General features: G+C 37.4%; 1 protein-coding gene and 1 pseudogene across 1 annotated transcript in view; one reads left to right on the forward strand and one right to left on the reverse strand.

Moving 5' to 3' along the window:
- TNFRSF8 (TNF receptor superfamily member 8) overlaps positions 1-17,795 on the reverse strand; it is an 86,190-nt gene that overhangs the window by 14,284 nt on the left and 54,111 nt on the right. The window contains exons 8-9 of the mRNA XM_074216917.1: positions 17,150-17,254; positions 16,502-16,552 (exon numbers count right to left, since the gene is read on the reverse strand). Coding sequence (XP_074073018.1) covers positions 16,502-16,552; positions 17,150-17,254 — 156 coding nt within the window. The remainder of the gene's footprint in view (positions 1-16,501; positions 16,553-17,149; positions 17,255-17,795) is intronic.
- Positions 9,096-10,516, forward strand: LOC141509133 (glycine amidinotransferase, mitochondrial pseudogene; annotated as a pseudogene).

Raw genomic sequence — 17,795 nt, forward strand, 5'->3', positions numbered from 1 at the left:
GTTCCTCCCCTGAAGGAGCTTACAGTCTAATAGTGTATATGCAATGTATACCTATACTGAAATGTAACAGAGTAGATGCAAAGTATAGAAGGAGAAAAACTAACAGTTTCGGGGGAGGAGAGGAAGATGGTACTTGAACAAAAAAGTGAAACAAATCAAGGAAACAGGAAGGAGTGCATTTCAGGTATACAAGATAGACCTATGGCTATGGCTTTGAAAATGGTAAATGAAAGAAACAAAGAGGCATGTTTGGCTGATCTGAAATGTGTATTCCCACTAAACACAGAGAACTCCCAAGGTTCAATCCTGGGCTCTTTTCCCTACACCCTCCATATTATTTTATTTGATGATCTCATCAACTTCCATGGATTCCTTTATCATTTCTATGCTGATGATTTCTCAATCTATCTAACAGCTCTAACCTCTCTTCCAACCTTCAGTCTTGCCAGTCTCTATCTGTCTATTAAACATCTCAAACTGAATTTTCACAGCAGAGCTAAGATGGTGGAAAGAAGTCAGAAACTTTCCTGAGCTCTCCTCAGCTTCCCTCAGAAACAAGATTAATCAAGCCTCTAAACAGAATCTAGAGTGACCGAACCCACAAAAAAGACAGAGAGGATCATTTTACAGATTAAGTCTTGGGAAGACTTCAGGAAAGAACTGTCTCACTTGAGTGTAGGGGGAATGTGATCCAGCACAGGAAGGGGCAGGGAAGGCAGCAGGAGATTCTCAACCATAGCAAAAATCAACAATTGTTGGTTGGCCCCTATGTCCCGGTTCAGCAGACCAACGAATAAGCAGGCCAGCCATGAGGAGTCCAAGTCTTGTGTAGAAGACAAATTGCTAGACCCAGAACCCCTGCACAGTGAGTGTTAGGCCAGGCAACCCCAGCACAGTAGGGAAGTCACTAAGACCTGAGGATCCAACCTGAGGCAAGTTAAAGAGTGGGCCTCTAAGTTCCAACCCAAGAAGCTTAAGACAGTGCTACCTTGTGGGCTAAGATCAGAGCTCAACTTTAAAAACCATTAAGTAGACTAATCATGAGTAAGAAATGGAGGAAAGCCCTAACTATAGAAAGCTACTCTGGCAATAAGGATGATTAGGTCACCTTATCAGAAAAGGACACTGGAAAAAAGCCTATACGTGAAGCCCCAGAGAGGGAATATCAATTGGTCTCAAGGTCAAAAAGTTCTCTTGGAAGAGATCAAAAAGGATTTTAAAGATAAAGTAGAAAAAGCAGGAAAAGAAATGAGAGAGATGCACAAGAGAGTCAACAGCTTGGAAAAGGAAACACAAAAATTGACTGAAGAAAACAACTCCTTTAAAAATATGATTAGGCAAATAGACAAAGAAAACAACACTAAAAATAAAATTGGACAAATGGAAAACTCTTTGAAAAATGCAAAAGCTGATGAAGAAAATAATTCCTTGAAAAGGGGAAACTAATGACTTGATGAGACATCAAGAATCAGTCAAGTAAAAATTTTCAAAAATGAAAAAATAGAAGAAAATATAAAATGCCCTATTGGAAAAAACATTTGATCCAGAAAATTGATTCAGAACATAATTTAAGAATTATTGGACTACCTGAGACCCATGATATCAAAAAGAGTCTTGACATCATCTTTTAAGAAACATCAAGGAAAACTGCCCTGATATCCTAAAACCAGAGGGTAAAATAGTCATTGAAAGAATCCATCAAGCACCCCCTTAAAGGGATCCCAAAAAGAAAACTCCAAGGAATATTGCAGCCAAATTCCAGAATTATCATTTCAAGGAGAAAATGCTTCAGGTAGTCAGAAAGAAATAATTCAAATGCCAAGGAGCTATAGTCATGATTACATGGGACTTGGCAGTTTCAATATTAAAGGATTGTAGGACCCAGATTATGATATTCTGGAGGGCAAAGGAGTTTGAATTACAACCCAGAATCGACAACCCTGTAAAAGTGAGCATATTCTTTTGGGAAGAAAGATAGACATTTCAAACTTTCCTGATGAAAAAAAAGAAAATTCTATCTTCAAATACAAACTGAAGAAATGTATAAAAAGGTAAAGAGGAAAGGAAAAAAATTAACACAATAAAATTGTTTACATCCTACATGAGAAGGTGATATTTATAACTCTTGAGATCAATATCTCTATTAGAAAGAGCATACTTAGACAGTGGGTGAGGGCATAAATTAATGTGATGATAAAATATTAATTAAGGTATTAAAAAGGATTATATTGGGAAAAGAGAAAAGGGGAGGAAAAATAGGATAAATTACATAAAGAGGTATGAAGTACATATTACAGCAGAAGGAAAGAAGGGAGAGGGCTCAGAATTGTTTGAATCTGTTCTTATCAGATTTGGTTCAAAGAGGAAATAGCATATACAGTCAGTTGGATTTAGAAATCTATCTTACCCCACAGGGAATTAGGAGGGGAAAGAGGGTAAAAGAGAAAGAGGAACTGAGAACAGAGGGCAGAAGAAGGGAAAGGGGGAAAAAGAGGGGGGATGTTTGAAGGTAGAACAGATTGAGGGAGATGGTGATCAGAAGCAAAACATGATGAGGTGGGAATAGGGTGAAATAATTATGAATGTGAATGGAATAAACTCTCCTATGAAATGGAAATGGATAGCAGAGTGGATTAAAAACCAGAATCCTACAATATGCTGTTTACAAGAAATACATTTGAAGCAGAGAGTAAAGGTAAAAGACTGGAGCAAAATATAATATGCATCAATTAAAAGAACAAACAAACAGGAATAGTAATTCTGGTCTTGGACAAAACAAAAACAAAAATAGATCTAATTAAAATGAAGGAAACTACAACTTCCTAAAAGGGATCATAAACAATGAAGTAATATGAATAATAAACACATATGTATCAAGTAGCAGAGTATCCAGATTCCAAAGAAAAGTTAAATGAGTTACAGGAAGACATAGAGAGCAAAACTATTTTATAGTGGGAAACTTCAATCTCCCTCTCTCAGAACTAGATAAATCTAACCACAAAATAAATAGGAAAGAAGTTTAGAAAATGAATAGAATGTTAGAAAAATTATATATGATAGACCTCTGGAGAAAATTGAATAGGGATAGAAATGAATGTACCTTTATTTCAGCAGTATGTGGTACCTACACAAAAAAAATGAGCATATAAAAAAACCTCACAATCAAATGCAGAGAGACAGAAATGTTAAATGCATCCTTTTCAGACCATGATGCAATAAAAAAAATTACATATTATAAAGGGTCATGCAAAGATAGATTTAAAATTAATTGAAAACTATTTAGTTTTTAAAGAATGAGTGGCTCAAACATCAAATCAAAGAAAGAATCAATAATTTCATCCAAGACAGTGATAATAATGAGACAACATAGCAAGACTTTGGGGATGCAGTCAAAGCACTCAGTAGGGAAAATTTTATATCTCTAAATCAGAGTTGTCCAAAATGTAGCCCAAAAGGCAATTTTATGCGACCTGCCTGTGGATTTACTAAATGTTTTAGTAAATGAAGCTGAGCTACCACAGAGCTCTCACTAAAATGGCAAATCAAAATATATTGTCTATTGTTTCAATAAAAACTTTTAAAAGTAGGGTTGCACAGCCCTCCTTTAAATGCTTACATGAATAAAGAAATGAATAGAGGAAAAGGAATGAATTGGGCATTCAACTAAAAAAGCTAGGAAAAGAACAAATTAAAAATTTCCAATTAAGTACCAAAATAGAAATACTGAAAATCAAAGGAGAGTCTAATAAAATTGAAAATAAGAAAACTATTGATCTAATAAATTTAAAAGTTAGTTTTGTAAAAAGCCAACAAAATAGACAGACCTTTGGTTAATTTAATCAAATTGGATGTCCAGTAGACATAAATTCAACATGTCCAAATCTGAATGCACTATCTTTCCCCACCATATACTTCTTTTTTCCTAACTTCTTTATTACTGTGGAGGAATGCCATTATCTTCCAATCACCCATGCTACCAGTCTGCTACCAACTCCTGTCAATTCAACTTTGACAATATCTCTCACACATACTTCCCCTTTCCTCTGATATGGAGACCAGCATACTGGTTGCTCTCCCTGCCACAAGTCTTGCCCACTCCAGACCATCCTCCACTCAGCTGTCAATCTAGTCTTCCTAAAGGACAGGTGTGATCACCTTATTGATCACAATAAAGTCTAGTGGCTCCCTATCATCTCTAGCATCAAATAAAAACTTCTATTTCACTTTTAGAGCCCTTCCTAATCAAGCCTCATCCTGACTTTCCACAAACTAGTGATGCTGGTTTCTTTGCTGTTCCTCCATTGCTTAACTCCATGTATTTCACCCATTATTCTGAACACTCTTCCTCCTCATCTCTGTTTGCTGAATTCCCTGACTTTCTTTAAGGTTCACCTAAAGTCTCTTTCCCAATCCTTATGCTAGTACATTCAAATGTTAGTGTCTTCCTCCTAACATTATCTAGAATCCATCCTGTTTTTATTTTGTTTGAAAATAGTTGTTTGCATGTTTTTATTCTCTTTAGACTGTGAATTCCTTGAGGACAAGGACTGTTTTTGCTTTTCTTTGAATTTCCATCACTTAGTATAGGACCTAGTTCATAGTAGGTACTTAATGTAGATTGATTGATTGAAAGAAGGTGCTTAATAAATACTTATTGATTTGATTTGATTTTGAAGGGAATTGTTTTTATTGCTATTCTTATTGTTTGTCCTTTGTTCAGAAGAAGACCACGACTTCCACTTTGGGAGGTGCTGCCATGACAAGCAAGTGACTGGATTTGAGTAAGGGGGGTGCTGTGCTAAGTCACCAGTCTTATTTTCTCCTCTGAAGTTATCTGGGTTCACTGGCCAGCTATGAATCAGGATAACTGGAGATGGATCTGGATGCATTGGGAAATCTTGGTTTTTTCAAAAGTAGATCTTCTCATATTACAATTTGACTGAGGCAATGCCCATTCAGTCATTAAGATTAGGTAAGAGAGAGATGAGGCAAAGAGGCCAAGAACAATCACTTCTAGAAAAGAAGAAAAAAAATTGTTGGGAGGATAAAACTCTCAGGATAGCTCAGTGATTAAGGCAGGTGAGAAAGAAAAAAGTAAGGAGTGTTTTTTGTATAGTCAAAAAGAAAAAATCAATGTGGGAAGGTTTCTGGCCAAAACAGAAACAATTGCTATTTGAATAAGGGAATTATATGTCATAAGATTGAAAAGATAGGATGGCTATAGGTTATAAAGTGCTTTAAATGCCACACAGAGGAATTTACGTCCTCTAAATGACTCTACAGGGAGACATAGAAGTTTGTTGAGCAAAAGAGTGACATGGTTAGATCCACACTTTAGGAAAAATCAAAGTTTACCAACTAGTTGGAGAGAAGGTAGATTGGAAAAAGGGAGATTATTTAGAAGTCACCACAACAATCCAGCCCTGGAGAGGACTCATCTCATTAATCTGAGTTCCCAAGATGATTCGCCTGTGCTGAGAAGCATGGAAGTTGCCCTGTACTGTACTTGAGGATCAGAAAATAATAAGTTTCAAGGTGGGAGGGACTTTAGGGACATTCTCCCTCATTTGACTGAGTGAGTGGCTATCTGGATGATTGGGGTAATGGTGAATTGGATTCACTTCCTCCTTGTGATACTTCTTGGCTTGTTGACCCCAGTCAAGTCATTTCATTCATTAGCCTCAGTTTCCTCATCTTCAAAGTGGAAGGTTTCTTCTACTTCTACACCTATTATTCCCATGAAATGAAGTTTTCGCTCCAAAAAATAAAGTAACAAACTATATGGTCTATAAGTCCCTTCCACCACTTTGTGCACCACATAAATACACACTAAGTTGTGATGTACTGCTCATCCTGTGGGTCTACCACCCACAAGGACTTGGATGTGGCAAACAAGGAGTGAGTAAGGAACATTTCATTTACAATGTCCAAGTGTTTAGGGTGTCATATATTCAATTTTTAAAAAGTTATTCTGCAACAACACAGCAAATGAGGGAGAAAAATAAAACTACATTGGAAATTCTAATTTCAATAGGTTGAAAAAAAGAAAACAATTATTTTAAGGAGATTCTCAGTTAGTTCATGGGGGGGAGCTAGAGTCCATCAGAAACCCCAAATCCCTCTTTTTGATCAAACCAAAGTATCTATCAGTGAAACTGGGTAAAGTCAGATTCAAAGTACATGAATGGGAAATATGATATGTCTTGATTCCAATCTTGAAAACCCAGACAAGGGTAAATGGTTCCAAAACAGTCAGGATCCCAGAAGTTTTATATGGTTAAGTGATGCCACCCCCCACCATCTAGAAGGACAGTGAAAGCTCAAAGTATGGGGAACTCCAGAGGTTAAGTGGTCTAACCTGTACCAGCTTCTGCTAGCAAGAAGAAATCTACTCCTTCTCCAGTCACCATGAGACAGCTCTCATTGGTAGGAGACTCACCTTGACCTCAAACTGAAAATGACTCCTTCACAGCTTTTATTCAAGGCTCCTAAATCTCCCCTCTGGACCAGAAAAAGATAATGATAATAATAGCAGCGTTTATATGGAACTTCACTTGTGTTATCCCATTTGATCTTCATAACTTCCCTGAGATGTATAAGTTATTATTTTCTCATTTATAGATGAAGAAACAAAGGCAGAGCAAGAGGTTGAGCAGGGTCATATATTCAGTACCTGTCTGAGGCAGGATTTCAAATTCATATCTGCCTTGATGTCAATTCCAGCCCTCTATATTATCTAGATGCCTAATTTAATCATTTTCTTCTCTGTCTCTAATCTTCAAGCATTTGAAAATGCAAACCAAACATGCTTAGTAACTTCTACTGATCCTTCTATGGCATGGACTTGAGGTTCTTGATTACTTTCCTCTGGTATGAATCACCTTGTTAATGCCCATCCTAAAAACATGGTACCCAGACTTTTGGCCAAAATGGCGGAGAAAAGTCAGGCCCTGTGCTAAGGTCTCCTGATCTTCCCTAATTTACAATATGAAACAAACCTCTTATCAGAAATCTGATTGACAAAACCCAAAAAGAGAAGCCAGGAGAAGAACACCTACCTCAATGTCTGTCTTTGGGGATTGTGGGTGAGTCAGAAGCAGAGAGCAGATAGCAGAGAGCCTGCCAGAAGGGGTGAGAGCCGGACTAGCCTAAGATCAGCTGTGGAGGCGTTCACTGTGGGAGTTGGGTTCTGAGAACTAACTAGAGACTGGAGGTGTTGGTTGTAGGACTCATGGTCTGGGGCTTACTGGAAGGACTGGAGGGTGAGTTCCAACCTCTAGCATACCCCTACTGGCCAAGTGGAGTTATCAAACTTGGTGAGCAAAGCCCCTAGCATCCTCTACTGGCTGGGTGGTGTTACTAAATCCAGTGAGTAAAGCCTCTAGACCCCCTACTGGCCAGGCCACTTGGAGTTACTAAACTCAGTAAGCAAAGCCTCTAGCACCCTCTACTGCTCAGCCCACTTGGAGTTACTAAACCCAGTGAGTAAAATCTCTAGGGATCCCAAGACCAAACCTCTGTGAACCAGCCCCTCCCCCAAACAAGATCTTAGGAAAATGAAGAAAGGCCATTGGAAAGGGGTTCATAGAAAAATTCCTAGAAGCAAAAGACCCTAACTCAAAGAGACCGAGAACCTTTGAGGAGAATATGATTTGGTCTCCATCACAGAAAGACTTCCTTGAAGAAATCAAGGAGTTTAAAAATCAATTGGAAAATTTGGGAAAAGAAACTCAAGAGAAAATTAACATCTTGCAACAGGAAAACAAACACTTGGAAAATACAATTGGAAAAAATGCAAAAAGAAAATAATTGTCTCAAAACCTCAATTGGTCAAATGGAAAATTCTTTCAAAAATAGAATTGACCAATTGGAAAAGGAATTGCAATAGGTAAATGAAGAAATTATTCTCTAAAAGAAAAGAATGGAGTCTGTGGAAACCAATGACTTCATGGTACACAAGGATCTGTCAAACAAAACCAAAATATCAAAAAATAGAGGAAAATGTAAAATGCCTCTTCAGCAAAACCACTGACCTTGAGAATAGATTGAGGAGAAATAGCTCAAGAATTATTGGTCTTCTTGAAAACATTGAAGAGAGAAAAAAAGCCTGGACACAGTATTACAGGATTATGATGGAAAACTGTCCTGATATCCTGGAACCAGAAGGAAAAATAGTTATTGAAAGAATACATCAATCCCTTTTGGAAAGGGATCCTGAAATGAAAACACCAAGGAATATTGTGGCCAAATTTCAAAGCTATCAGGTAAAAGAGAAAATCCTGCCAGCAGCCAGAAAGAATTTAGATAGCAAGGAGCCATAGTAAGGATTACACAGGACCCAGCTGAATCAATATTAAGGGATCGAAGGGTCTGGAATGAGATATTCCAAAGAGCAAGGGAGCTTGGAATTCAGCCAAGGATTCAATATCTGAAAAAAACTGAGCCTTCTCTTCCAGAGCAAAAGGTGGACACTTAATAAATAGGACACTTCCAACTTTTCCTGATAAAAAGACCAGAGCTTAATAGAAAATTTGGACTTCAAACAGGAAACTCAAGAGACAAATGAAAAGGTAAAAAAAGGGGGGGATAAAAAAAAAAGGAAAAAACTGCTATCCAATAAGATGAAACTAGCTATATCCCTACCTGGCAGAAAGATTCTAATAACTCTCAATAACTGTAATTCTATTAGAGAGAATATACTTAGCCAGAAGTGATGGACACTCATGACCTTTCTGTGACTCAGATAGAATGATTAAAAAACATTAATTGTACAAAATGAGAATAAATATTAAATTAAAAACAATACCTCCTTAAAAAGGGGGACAGTAAAGGGATGGGAGGATGGAGGAGACTGGGCTAAATCTCATTACATTAAGAGTTACAAAGGACTTATTGCAATATAGGGGAAGAAGGGAGGAGGTGAGAACCCCCTGAATCTTACTCTCATCAGATTGGCTTAAAATTAACATACATGCACGAAGTTAAGTTAAGAAACTTATCGGACATGTGTCGCCACGTGTGCTGAGGAGAGAGCCGGGGTGCCAGCCACCCCGCGTGGAGACCAATGCCATCGGCGAGCGGCTGCGGCCTGGGACATGCTGCGGGTCTGCTGCCTGCGCGGCGGGAGCCGGGGCGCCGAGGCGGTGCATTACATCGGGTCTTGGCTGGGGAGAGCTCTCACAGGATGGGTGCAGCGAACTTTCCAGAGCACCCAGGCTGCAGCAGCCTCCAGGAAGCCCCTTGCTGCTGAGGACAAGGCCACGGAGCCTGCCACGAAGGACTGCCCCATCTCCTCCTATAACGAGTGGGACCTGCTGGAGGAGGTGATTGTAGGAAGGGCTGAAAATGCCTGCATCCCCCCATTCACGGTGGAAGTCAAGGCCAACACATATGAAAAGTATTGGCCATTTTATCAGCAGCATGGAGGCCAGTACTTTCCCAAGGAGCATTTGAAAAAGGCTGTTGCTGAAATTGAAGAAATGTGCAATATTTTGAAAATGGAAGGAGTTACTGTTAAGAGACCTGATTCCATTGATTGGTCTTTAAAGTACAAAACACCAGATTTTGAGTCTACAGGTTTGTATGGTGCAATGCCCAGAGACATTTTGATAGTAGTTGGAAATGAAATCATTGTAGCTTCCATGGCATGGCGTGAACGCTTCTTTGAGTATCGAGCATACAGATCAATTATCAAAGATTATTTCCATCGTGGGACTAAGTGGACAGCTGCTCCTAAACCCATAATGGCCAATGAGCTTTATGATCAGGATTATCCAATCTATTCCGTAGAAGACAGACACAAATTGGCTGCTCAGGGAAAATTTGTGATGACTAAATATGAGCCATGTTTTGATGCTGCTGACTTCATTCGAGCTGGAAGAGATATTTTTGCACAGAGAAGCCAGGTAACAAATTACCTAGGCATTGAGTGGATGTGTAGGCATCTTGCTCCAGACTACAAGGTGCATATCATCTTCTTTAAAGATCCCAATGCAATGCATATTGACGCCACCTTCAATATCATTGGACCTGGGCTTGTGCTTTCCAACCCTGACCAGCGGTGTCATCAGATTGAACTTTTCAAGAAAGCAGGATTGACTATAGTTACTCCTCCAACTCCAATCATCCCAGATGACCACCCACTCTGGATGTCATTCAAATGGCTCTCCATGAATGTCTTAATGCTGGATGAAAAACATGTTATGGTAGATGCCAATGAAATTCCAACTCAAAAAATGTTCAAAAAACTAGGTATTTCGACAATTAAAGTTAATATTCGTAATGCCAATTCACTGGGAGGAGGCTTCCATTGTTGGACCTGTGACGTCCATCTGTCCATCGGCGTGGCACCCTGCAATCCTACTTTGACTAGAATTGGCCTGATGAGTGGTGGTAGCTGCTTAGATTGAAATAAGCCTAGGAAGCTTAGGTATAAGCTTCATTTTACTGCTAAAATAAATGCATGAGCTAGCTATATAGTGCTTTAAGCTATCATATTCTTAACAGTTTATTCTCACTCTTTTCCATATAAAAGAAAAAAAACTTAATTGCTAAGTCTTTGGGCTGACTTTTTGAAACATTTTGCGAACACTTGACAGAGTGTGTTTCAAGACAAAGGTTAGCTGCTAGAATAACTTGGCCACTAATGTTTAACCATCTACCTCTGTTTAATGATCTATCCAAAAGGCAGCTTTGAAATGATAGCCCTGAATTTAACATTCTTCTTTTTCTCTGTTTAGTATTTTATATATATATATATATATATATATATATATATATATATGTCACTTTTTTTCTAAGTAAGAAAAATACTTAAGTACTCAGATTTTAAGTGGTACCAGATAATTGTCTCCTTTTATAATGGTGTTTTGGTTAATTTTTTATTTCTTTTTTTTAAGATAAGCTAAACTATGAAAACATCAAAGGGAATTTTCCAGGAATTCTGTTAATATTCTCATCTCAACATTCAACATTAGTATTATTTGCTTCTAAAAACACTTTCATATGACTTACCTCATTTCAATTGAAATATTTTGGCCACATTTTCTGTTATTTTAAGGTTCTTACAGAAATATTCAATGCAGTAAGCTATAATAGTAATTTCCCACTCTTAACTTCTTGGTGTACTATACACTACTACACCTGCAAGTTCCCTTTCTTTGGTAAGTTAAGATTTGTTTACATAAGTGCAAATTCTTTAATGCATAGCTGAGAGATAAGAGCATTCAGTAGTTGATGCAAAAAAAAAAATCTACATACATATATATGACCTGGTTTTAATGTTGGATACTAGACATGTATTTTTTATGCTAATAAAAATTTTTGTGTTCAAAAAAAAAGAAACTTATCTTACCTTTAAAGTGTTAAAGGGGGAAAAGGGGAGAGGGAGGAAAGGGGGAACTCACAGAAGGAAGGGAAGAAAGAAGGGACAAAGGGAAAAGGGAAAAAGGGGAGGGGGTTGGATATAGGAGGGCAAACACTCCAAAGGTGGTGGTATTCAGAAACAAAATACAAGGGAATATGGATAAAGGGGGAAAAGGGGGAAAATACAAACAGAGGGAAGATAACATAGAGGGAAATAAAGAAGTATTAATTATAAATTTGAATGTGAATGGGATGAACTCTCACTTAAAACATAAGTGAATAGTAGAGTGGATTAAAAATCAGAATCCTACAATATGCTGCTTACAAGAAACTCATTTGAAGCAGAGAGATACATATAGAATAAAGGTAAAAAGTTGGAGCAAAATATATTTTGCTTCAGCTGATGTGAAAAAATCAGGGGTAGCAATCCTTATCTCAGACAAAGCAGCTGCAAAAATAGATATCATTAAAAGAGATAAGGAAGGAAACTATATCCTCCTAAAAGGTACCACAGATAATAAAGTAATTTCAATACTAAACATGTATGCACCCAGTGGTATAGCATCCAAATTCTTAGAGGAGAAATGAAAGGAGTTACAGGAAGATGTAGTCAGCAAAACTCTACTGGTGGGAGACCTCAACCTCCCACTCTCAGATTTAGATAAATCTAACCATAAAATAAACAAGAAGGAAGTTAAGGAGGTAAATAGATTGTTAGAAAACCTGATAGACAAATGGAGGAAACTGAATGGGGATAGAAAGGAATATACTTTCTTTTCTGAAGTACATGACATTTACACAAAAAAACCTAGCCATGTACTAGGGCACAAAAAACTAATAATCAATTGCAGAAAGGCAGAAATAATGAATTTTCTCAGATCATAATGCAATAAAAATCACATGTAATATTGGGTCAGGGAGATATAGATCCAGAACTAATTGGAAACTAAATAATCTCATTTTAAAGAATGAGTGGATCAAACAACAAATTATAGAAAGAATTAATTATTTTATCCTAGATAATGACAATAATGAAACAACATACCAAAACCTATGGGATACACTCAAGGCAGCAATCAGAGAAAGAGGAAATCAATTAGCTAAATATGTAACTAAATAAATTAGAGAAAGAACAAGTTAACCCCCTCCAATTAAATACCAAATTAAAAATTCTAAAAATTAAAGGAGAAATTAATAAAATCAAAAGTAAGAAAACTATTGAACTAATAAATAATACCAAGAGCTGGTTTTATGAAAAAATCAATAAAATTGATAAACCTCTGGTCAATTTGATTAAAAAAAGAAAGAAGAAAACAAAGTTGCTAGTATCATAAATGAAAAAAAAGGTGAATCCACCACCAATAAGGAGGAAATGAAAGTAGTAATTCAGAATTATTTTGCCCAACTCTGTGCCAATAAATTTGATAATCTAAGTGAAATGGATGAATATTTACAAAAATATAAGTTGCCCAGGTTAAATGAAGGGGAAATTAAATACCTAAATAACCTTATCTCAGAAAAAGAAGTTCAACAAGCCATTATTGAACTCCCTAAGAAAAAACTTCCAGGGCCTGATGGATTCACCAGTGAATTCTATCATTTAAGGAACAACTGGTTCCAATCCTATATAAACGCTTTGGAAAAATAGATGAAGATGGAACTCTGCCTAACTCTTTCTATGATACCAATATGGTCCTGATACCTAAACCAGGAAGACTTAAAACAGAGAAAGAAAATTATAGACCTGTCTCCTTGATGAATATAGATGCAAAAATCAAATGAAATCTTAGCAAAATGACTACAAGTTATCAAGTAGGATTTATCCCAGGAATGCAGGGTTGGTTCAATATTAGGAAAACTGTCAGTATAATTAATTATATCAATAACAAACCTATCAGAAATGAAATGATTATATCAAAAAAGTTTTTGACAAAATACAGCACCCATTCCTAATAAAAATGCTAGAGAGTGTAGGAATAAATGGAATAGGAATAATAAGCAGTATCTACCTGAAACCATCAACAAGCATTATATGCAATGGGAATAGGCTAGAGGCATTCTCAATAAGATCAGAGTGAAACAAGGATGCCCATTATCACCACTGCTATTCAATATTGTATTAGAAATACTAGCTTCAGCAATGAGAGAAGAAAAATAAATAGAAGGAATTAGAATAGGGAAGGAAGAGACAAAACTCACTCTTTGCAGATGACATGATAGTATACCTAGAGAATCCCAAGAAATCATCTACTAGAAATAATGAGCAACTTTAGCAAGGTCATAGGATATAAAATAAACTCTCATAAATCCTCAACATTTCTATAAATGACTAGCAAGATGCAGCAAAAAGAGCTAGAAAGAGAAATTCCATTCAAAGTAACCTCAGACAATATAAAATACCTGGGAGTCTACCTGCCAAGGCAGACTCAGAAACTTTTTGAAAACAATTATAAAACACTTCTGACACAAATAACTGGGCAAATATCAACTGCTCATGGATAGGTAGAGCTAATACAATAAAAATGACAATTCTACCAAAATTAAACTACCTGTTTAGTGCCCTACCAATCATAATTCCAAAAAATTACTCTAATGAGTTAGAAAAAATTATAAGTAAATTCATATGGATAAATAAAAAGTTGAGACTCTCCAAGGATTTATTGAAAAAAAGTGCAAAAGAAGGTGGCTTAGCCCTATGAGATCTAAAATTATATTATAAAGCATCAGTCATCAAAACTATCTGGTATTGGTTAAGAAATAGAGTGGTGGATCAGTGGAATAGACTAGGTGCAACAGGAGGAATTGATTATAGTGATCTGCTTTTTGATAAACCCAAAGAGTCCAGCTATTGGGATAAAACCTCTCTCTCTTTGATGAAAACTGCTGGGAAAATTGAAAGTTAGTGTGGCAGAAATTTGGATTAGAACAACACCTCACACCCTATACCCAGTTAAGATCAAAATGGACAGGATTTAGACATAAAAAACAATATTATAAGCTAACTAGAAGATCAAGGAATAGTTTACCTCTCATTCTATGGAAAAGGAGGCAGTTTATGACCAAGGAAGAGATGGAGAACATCATTAAAAACAAACTAGACAATTTTGATTACATTAAATTAAAAAGCTTTTGCACAGACAAAACCACTGTAACTAAAATCTAAAGAAATGTAGTAAATTGGGAAACAATTTTTATGACTAGTATTTCTGACAAAGGACTCATTTCTAAAATATATAGAGAACTGAGTCAAATTTTCAAAAAAACAAGCCATTTCCCATTTGAAAAATGGTCAAAGGATATGCAAAGGCAATTTATAGATGAGGAAATCAAAGTGATCCATAGTCATATGAAAAAATTGCTTTAAATCATTAATTATTAGAGAAATGCAAATTAAAGCATCTCTGAGGTACCACCTCATACCTCTCAGACTGGCCAATATGACCAGAAAGGACAATGATCAATGTTGGAAGGGATGTGAGGAATCTGTGACACTAATACATTGTTGGTGAAGCAGTGAACTCATCCAACCTTTCTGGAGAGCAATTTGGAATTATGCCCAAAAGCCAACAAAATGTGCATACCCTTTGATCCAGCAAAATCCAGGGTCTATACCCTGAAGAGATTATGAAAAAGGGTAAAAACATCACTTGTACAAAAATATTCATCGCAGCCCTGTTTGTGGTGGCAAAGAATTGGAAATTAAGTGAATGCCCTTCAGTTGGGGAATGGCTTAACAAATTGTGGTATATGTATGTCATGGAACACTATTGTTCTATTAGAAACCAGAAGGGATGGGAATTCATGGAATCCTGGAAGGATATGCATGAACTGTTGCTGAGTGAGATGAGAAGAACCAGAAGAACATTGTACATCATAACAGCAACATGGGGGTGATGGTCAACCTTAATGGACTTGCTTATTCCAACAGTGCAACAATGAGGCACAATTTTGGGGTATCTGTGATGGAGAATGTCATCTGTATTCAGAGAAAGAATTATGGAGTTTGAACAAAGACCATAGACTATTACCTTCAATTATGGAGGAAAAAAAACCCCGTTATCTTATTATATAATTTTGCTATCTCTCATACTTTATGTTTCTTCCTTAAGGATATGATTTCTCTTTCATCACATTCAACTTAGATCAATGCATACCATGGAAACAATGTAAAGACTAACAGACTGCCTTCTATGGGGGGTGGGGGGAAGGGAAGCAAGATTAGGGGAAAAATTGTAAAATTCAAAATAAATAAAATCTTACTAAAAAAATATGGTACCCAGAGCTAAACACACTATTTCTATGGTCTCACATGAATAGAGAGTACTGAGATCATCATATTACCTCCTTGTACCTTGAACAAGGGTGGGAAACTTTTTCTGTCAAGGGTCATTTGGATATTTATAGCATCATTTGAGGGCTATATTTGATCAAACATTTAATTAATTCACACCTAAAAAGTCACTAGATTTATTGAATTTTTGAGTCTGGCCTGCTGTTGCCTTGGTCAGAAGTTCCCCACCCCTGACTTAGGAGGTAGGCATTCTAATGCAGTCCAGGACTTTATTAGCTTCCTCAATTGCCCAACCATGGACAACTTGTTGGGGGTCTAAGACTTTTGACTATGCCTTTGGTCTGGACTTTGGGCAAACTAATAGAATCTTCCCAAGGTTACTACCAAATTGAATAAAAGCTCATTGAAGGCTGGGTATTTTTCTCTATATATACTCCATATAGTAGGGATTTTAAAATGCTTTTGAGTTGAACTGAAATGAATTAATAAAAATTTGTTAAGCAAATAAGTGAATGAAAGAAAATGAATGAATTCAGGCATTATCTGATTGCTGACACATGTTAAAAGGAGAATAAACATTGAGATGGGTTGTGAAAAATATTTTCCCTCAGAAAAACTCTCAAGGAAGGGTGCTGGTGGCATGAAACATAAGATCATAGAACTCCAACTAATCATGTCCTTTTCTCTTCCCCTCTCTCCGCTACCCCAATCTCCTACTACATTTTACTTTACAAAGGGGACAACTGAATCACAGAGAGGGGAAGGTTTATGGTGAAAGTTATGCTTCTCCTGTTTAGTCAATGCTCTCTCCCTCCACCTGCTCTCATACCTCCTCCTTGTACTTACCTATTGTTGTGGTCTTGGATTGGAAGACTTGCACAGGATAGAGGTGAAGCTCTGAAAGAGAAGACAGGAATCTTATAGGGGCCAGTTTTTTGGAACTTCTGGAATCTCAAAGGCAGGGGGCAAGGATAAGGCATAATGATAATAATAATAATATCCATTTCTATTAAGGTTTTAAGAGTTACAAAGAGCTTTCCTTTCAACAGGCTCATGAAGAAGGTATCCAGTGAATAGGAATGAAGGACTTAAGAGTTGGAAGAGACCGCAAAGGTCATCCAGTCTGATTGCTTCATTTTACAGACGAAGAAACTGAGACTCAAGCAAGGTACTTAGGCAGCCAAGGTTACAGAGCTGCTAACAAATGACAGAAGTGGCATTTAAACACAGGATCTCTGGTGGCAGAGACACCTCCATTTTTACAGATGAGGAAACAAACTCTGGTCATGGGGTACCTAAACAGCAAAGGAAGAACCCAGGATAGAACTGAGGTCTCTTCATAGCCTCTAATACCAATGATCATTCCACATCACCACATTATGAAAATCCCAAACTGGGAGCCAACCTCTGTGTGGAATCTCTACCCAACCCCAATCTGTCCTTCCTGCCCACTCCCCACCACCAATGACTCCAAGGGGAAGAACATGCACTCACTCTGTAGAATCCCCTTCCTGCAGGCTCTCTGCTGGCAGATCAGAAAGAGAACAAAGCCAAAGGTCACAGCAAAGACAGTCGCCACCCAGAGAAGAGACTCAGATCCTGCAAGACAAGAGCAGGTACAGGGCTTTCTCTCTGTTGACAGCTTCTAATTTTAATCTCAAAAAGACTGGGGAAGAAATCCCCTCAAATGACCACTAGAGGTCACGTCAACCCAACTGATGAAATAAGCAGAGGCCCTGATACCAGGTCTGTGAGACTGTTTCACTCTGTGTCTCTGTCTCTTTCTCTTTCTCTACCTCTTTCTGTCTCTTTTCCTGTCTGTCTCTTCTCTCCTCTTCTCCCTCTCTTTCTTCTCTTTCTCTCATTTTATCTCTCTTCAATCCCTCTTCTTCTTCTTCCTCCTCCTCCTCCTCCTCCTCCTCCTCCTCCTCCTCCTCCTTCTTCTTCTTCTTCTTCTCTCTCTCTCTCTCTCTCTCTCTCTCTCTCTCTCTCTCTCTCTCCTCTCTCTCCTCTCCTCTCCTCTCCTCTTTCTCCCCTCTCTCTTTCTTCTCTCTGATTCTCTGTTTTTCCTCTCTGTCTCTGTCTGTCTGTCTGTTTCTCCTCTCTGGCTCTCTTCTTCCTCTTTTTCTTTCTTCTCTCT

This window comes from Macrotis lagotis, chromosome 1 (genome assembly GCF_037893015.1).
Source record: "Macrotis lagotis isolate mMagLag1 chromosome 1, bilby.v1.9.chrom.fasta, whole genome shotgun sequence".
NCBI classification, from domain to species: Eukaryota; Metazoa; Chordata; class Mammalia; order Peramelemorphia; family Peramelidae; genus Macrotis; species Macrotis lagotis.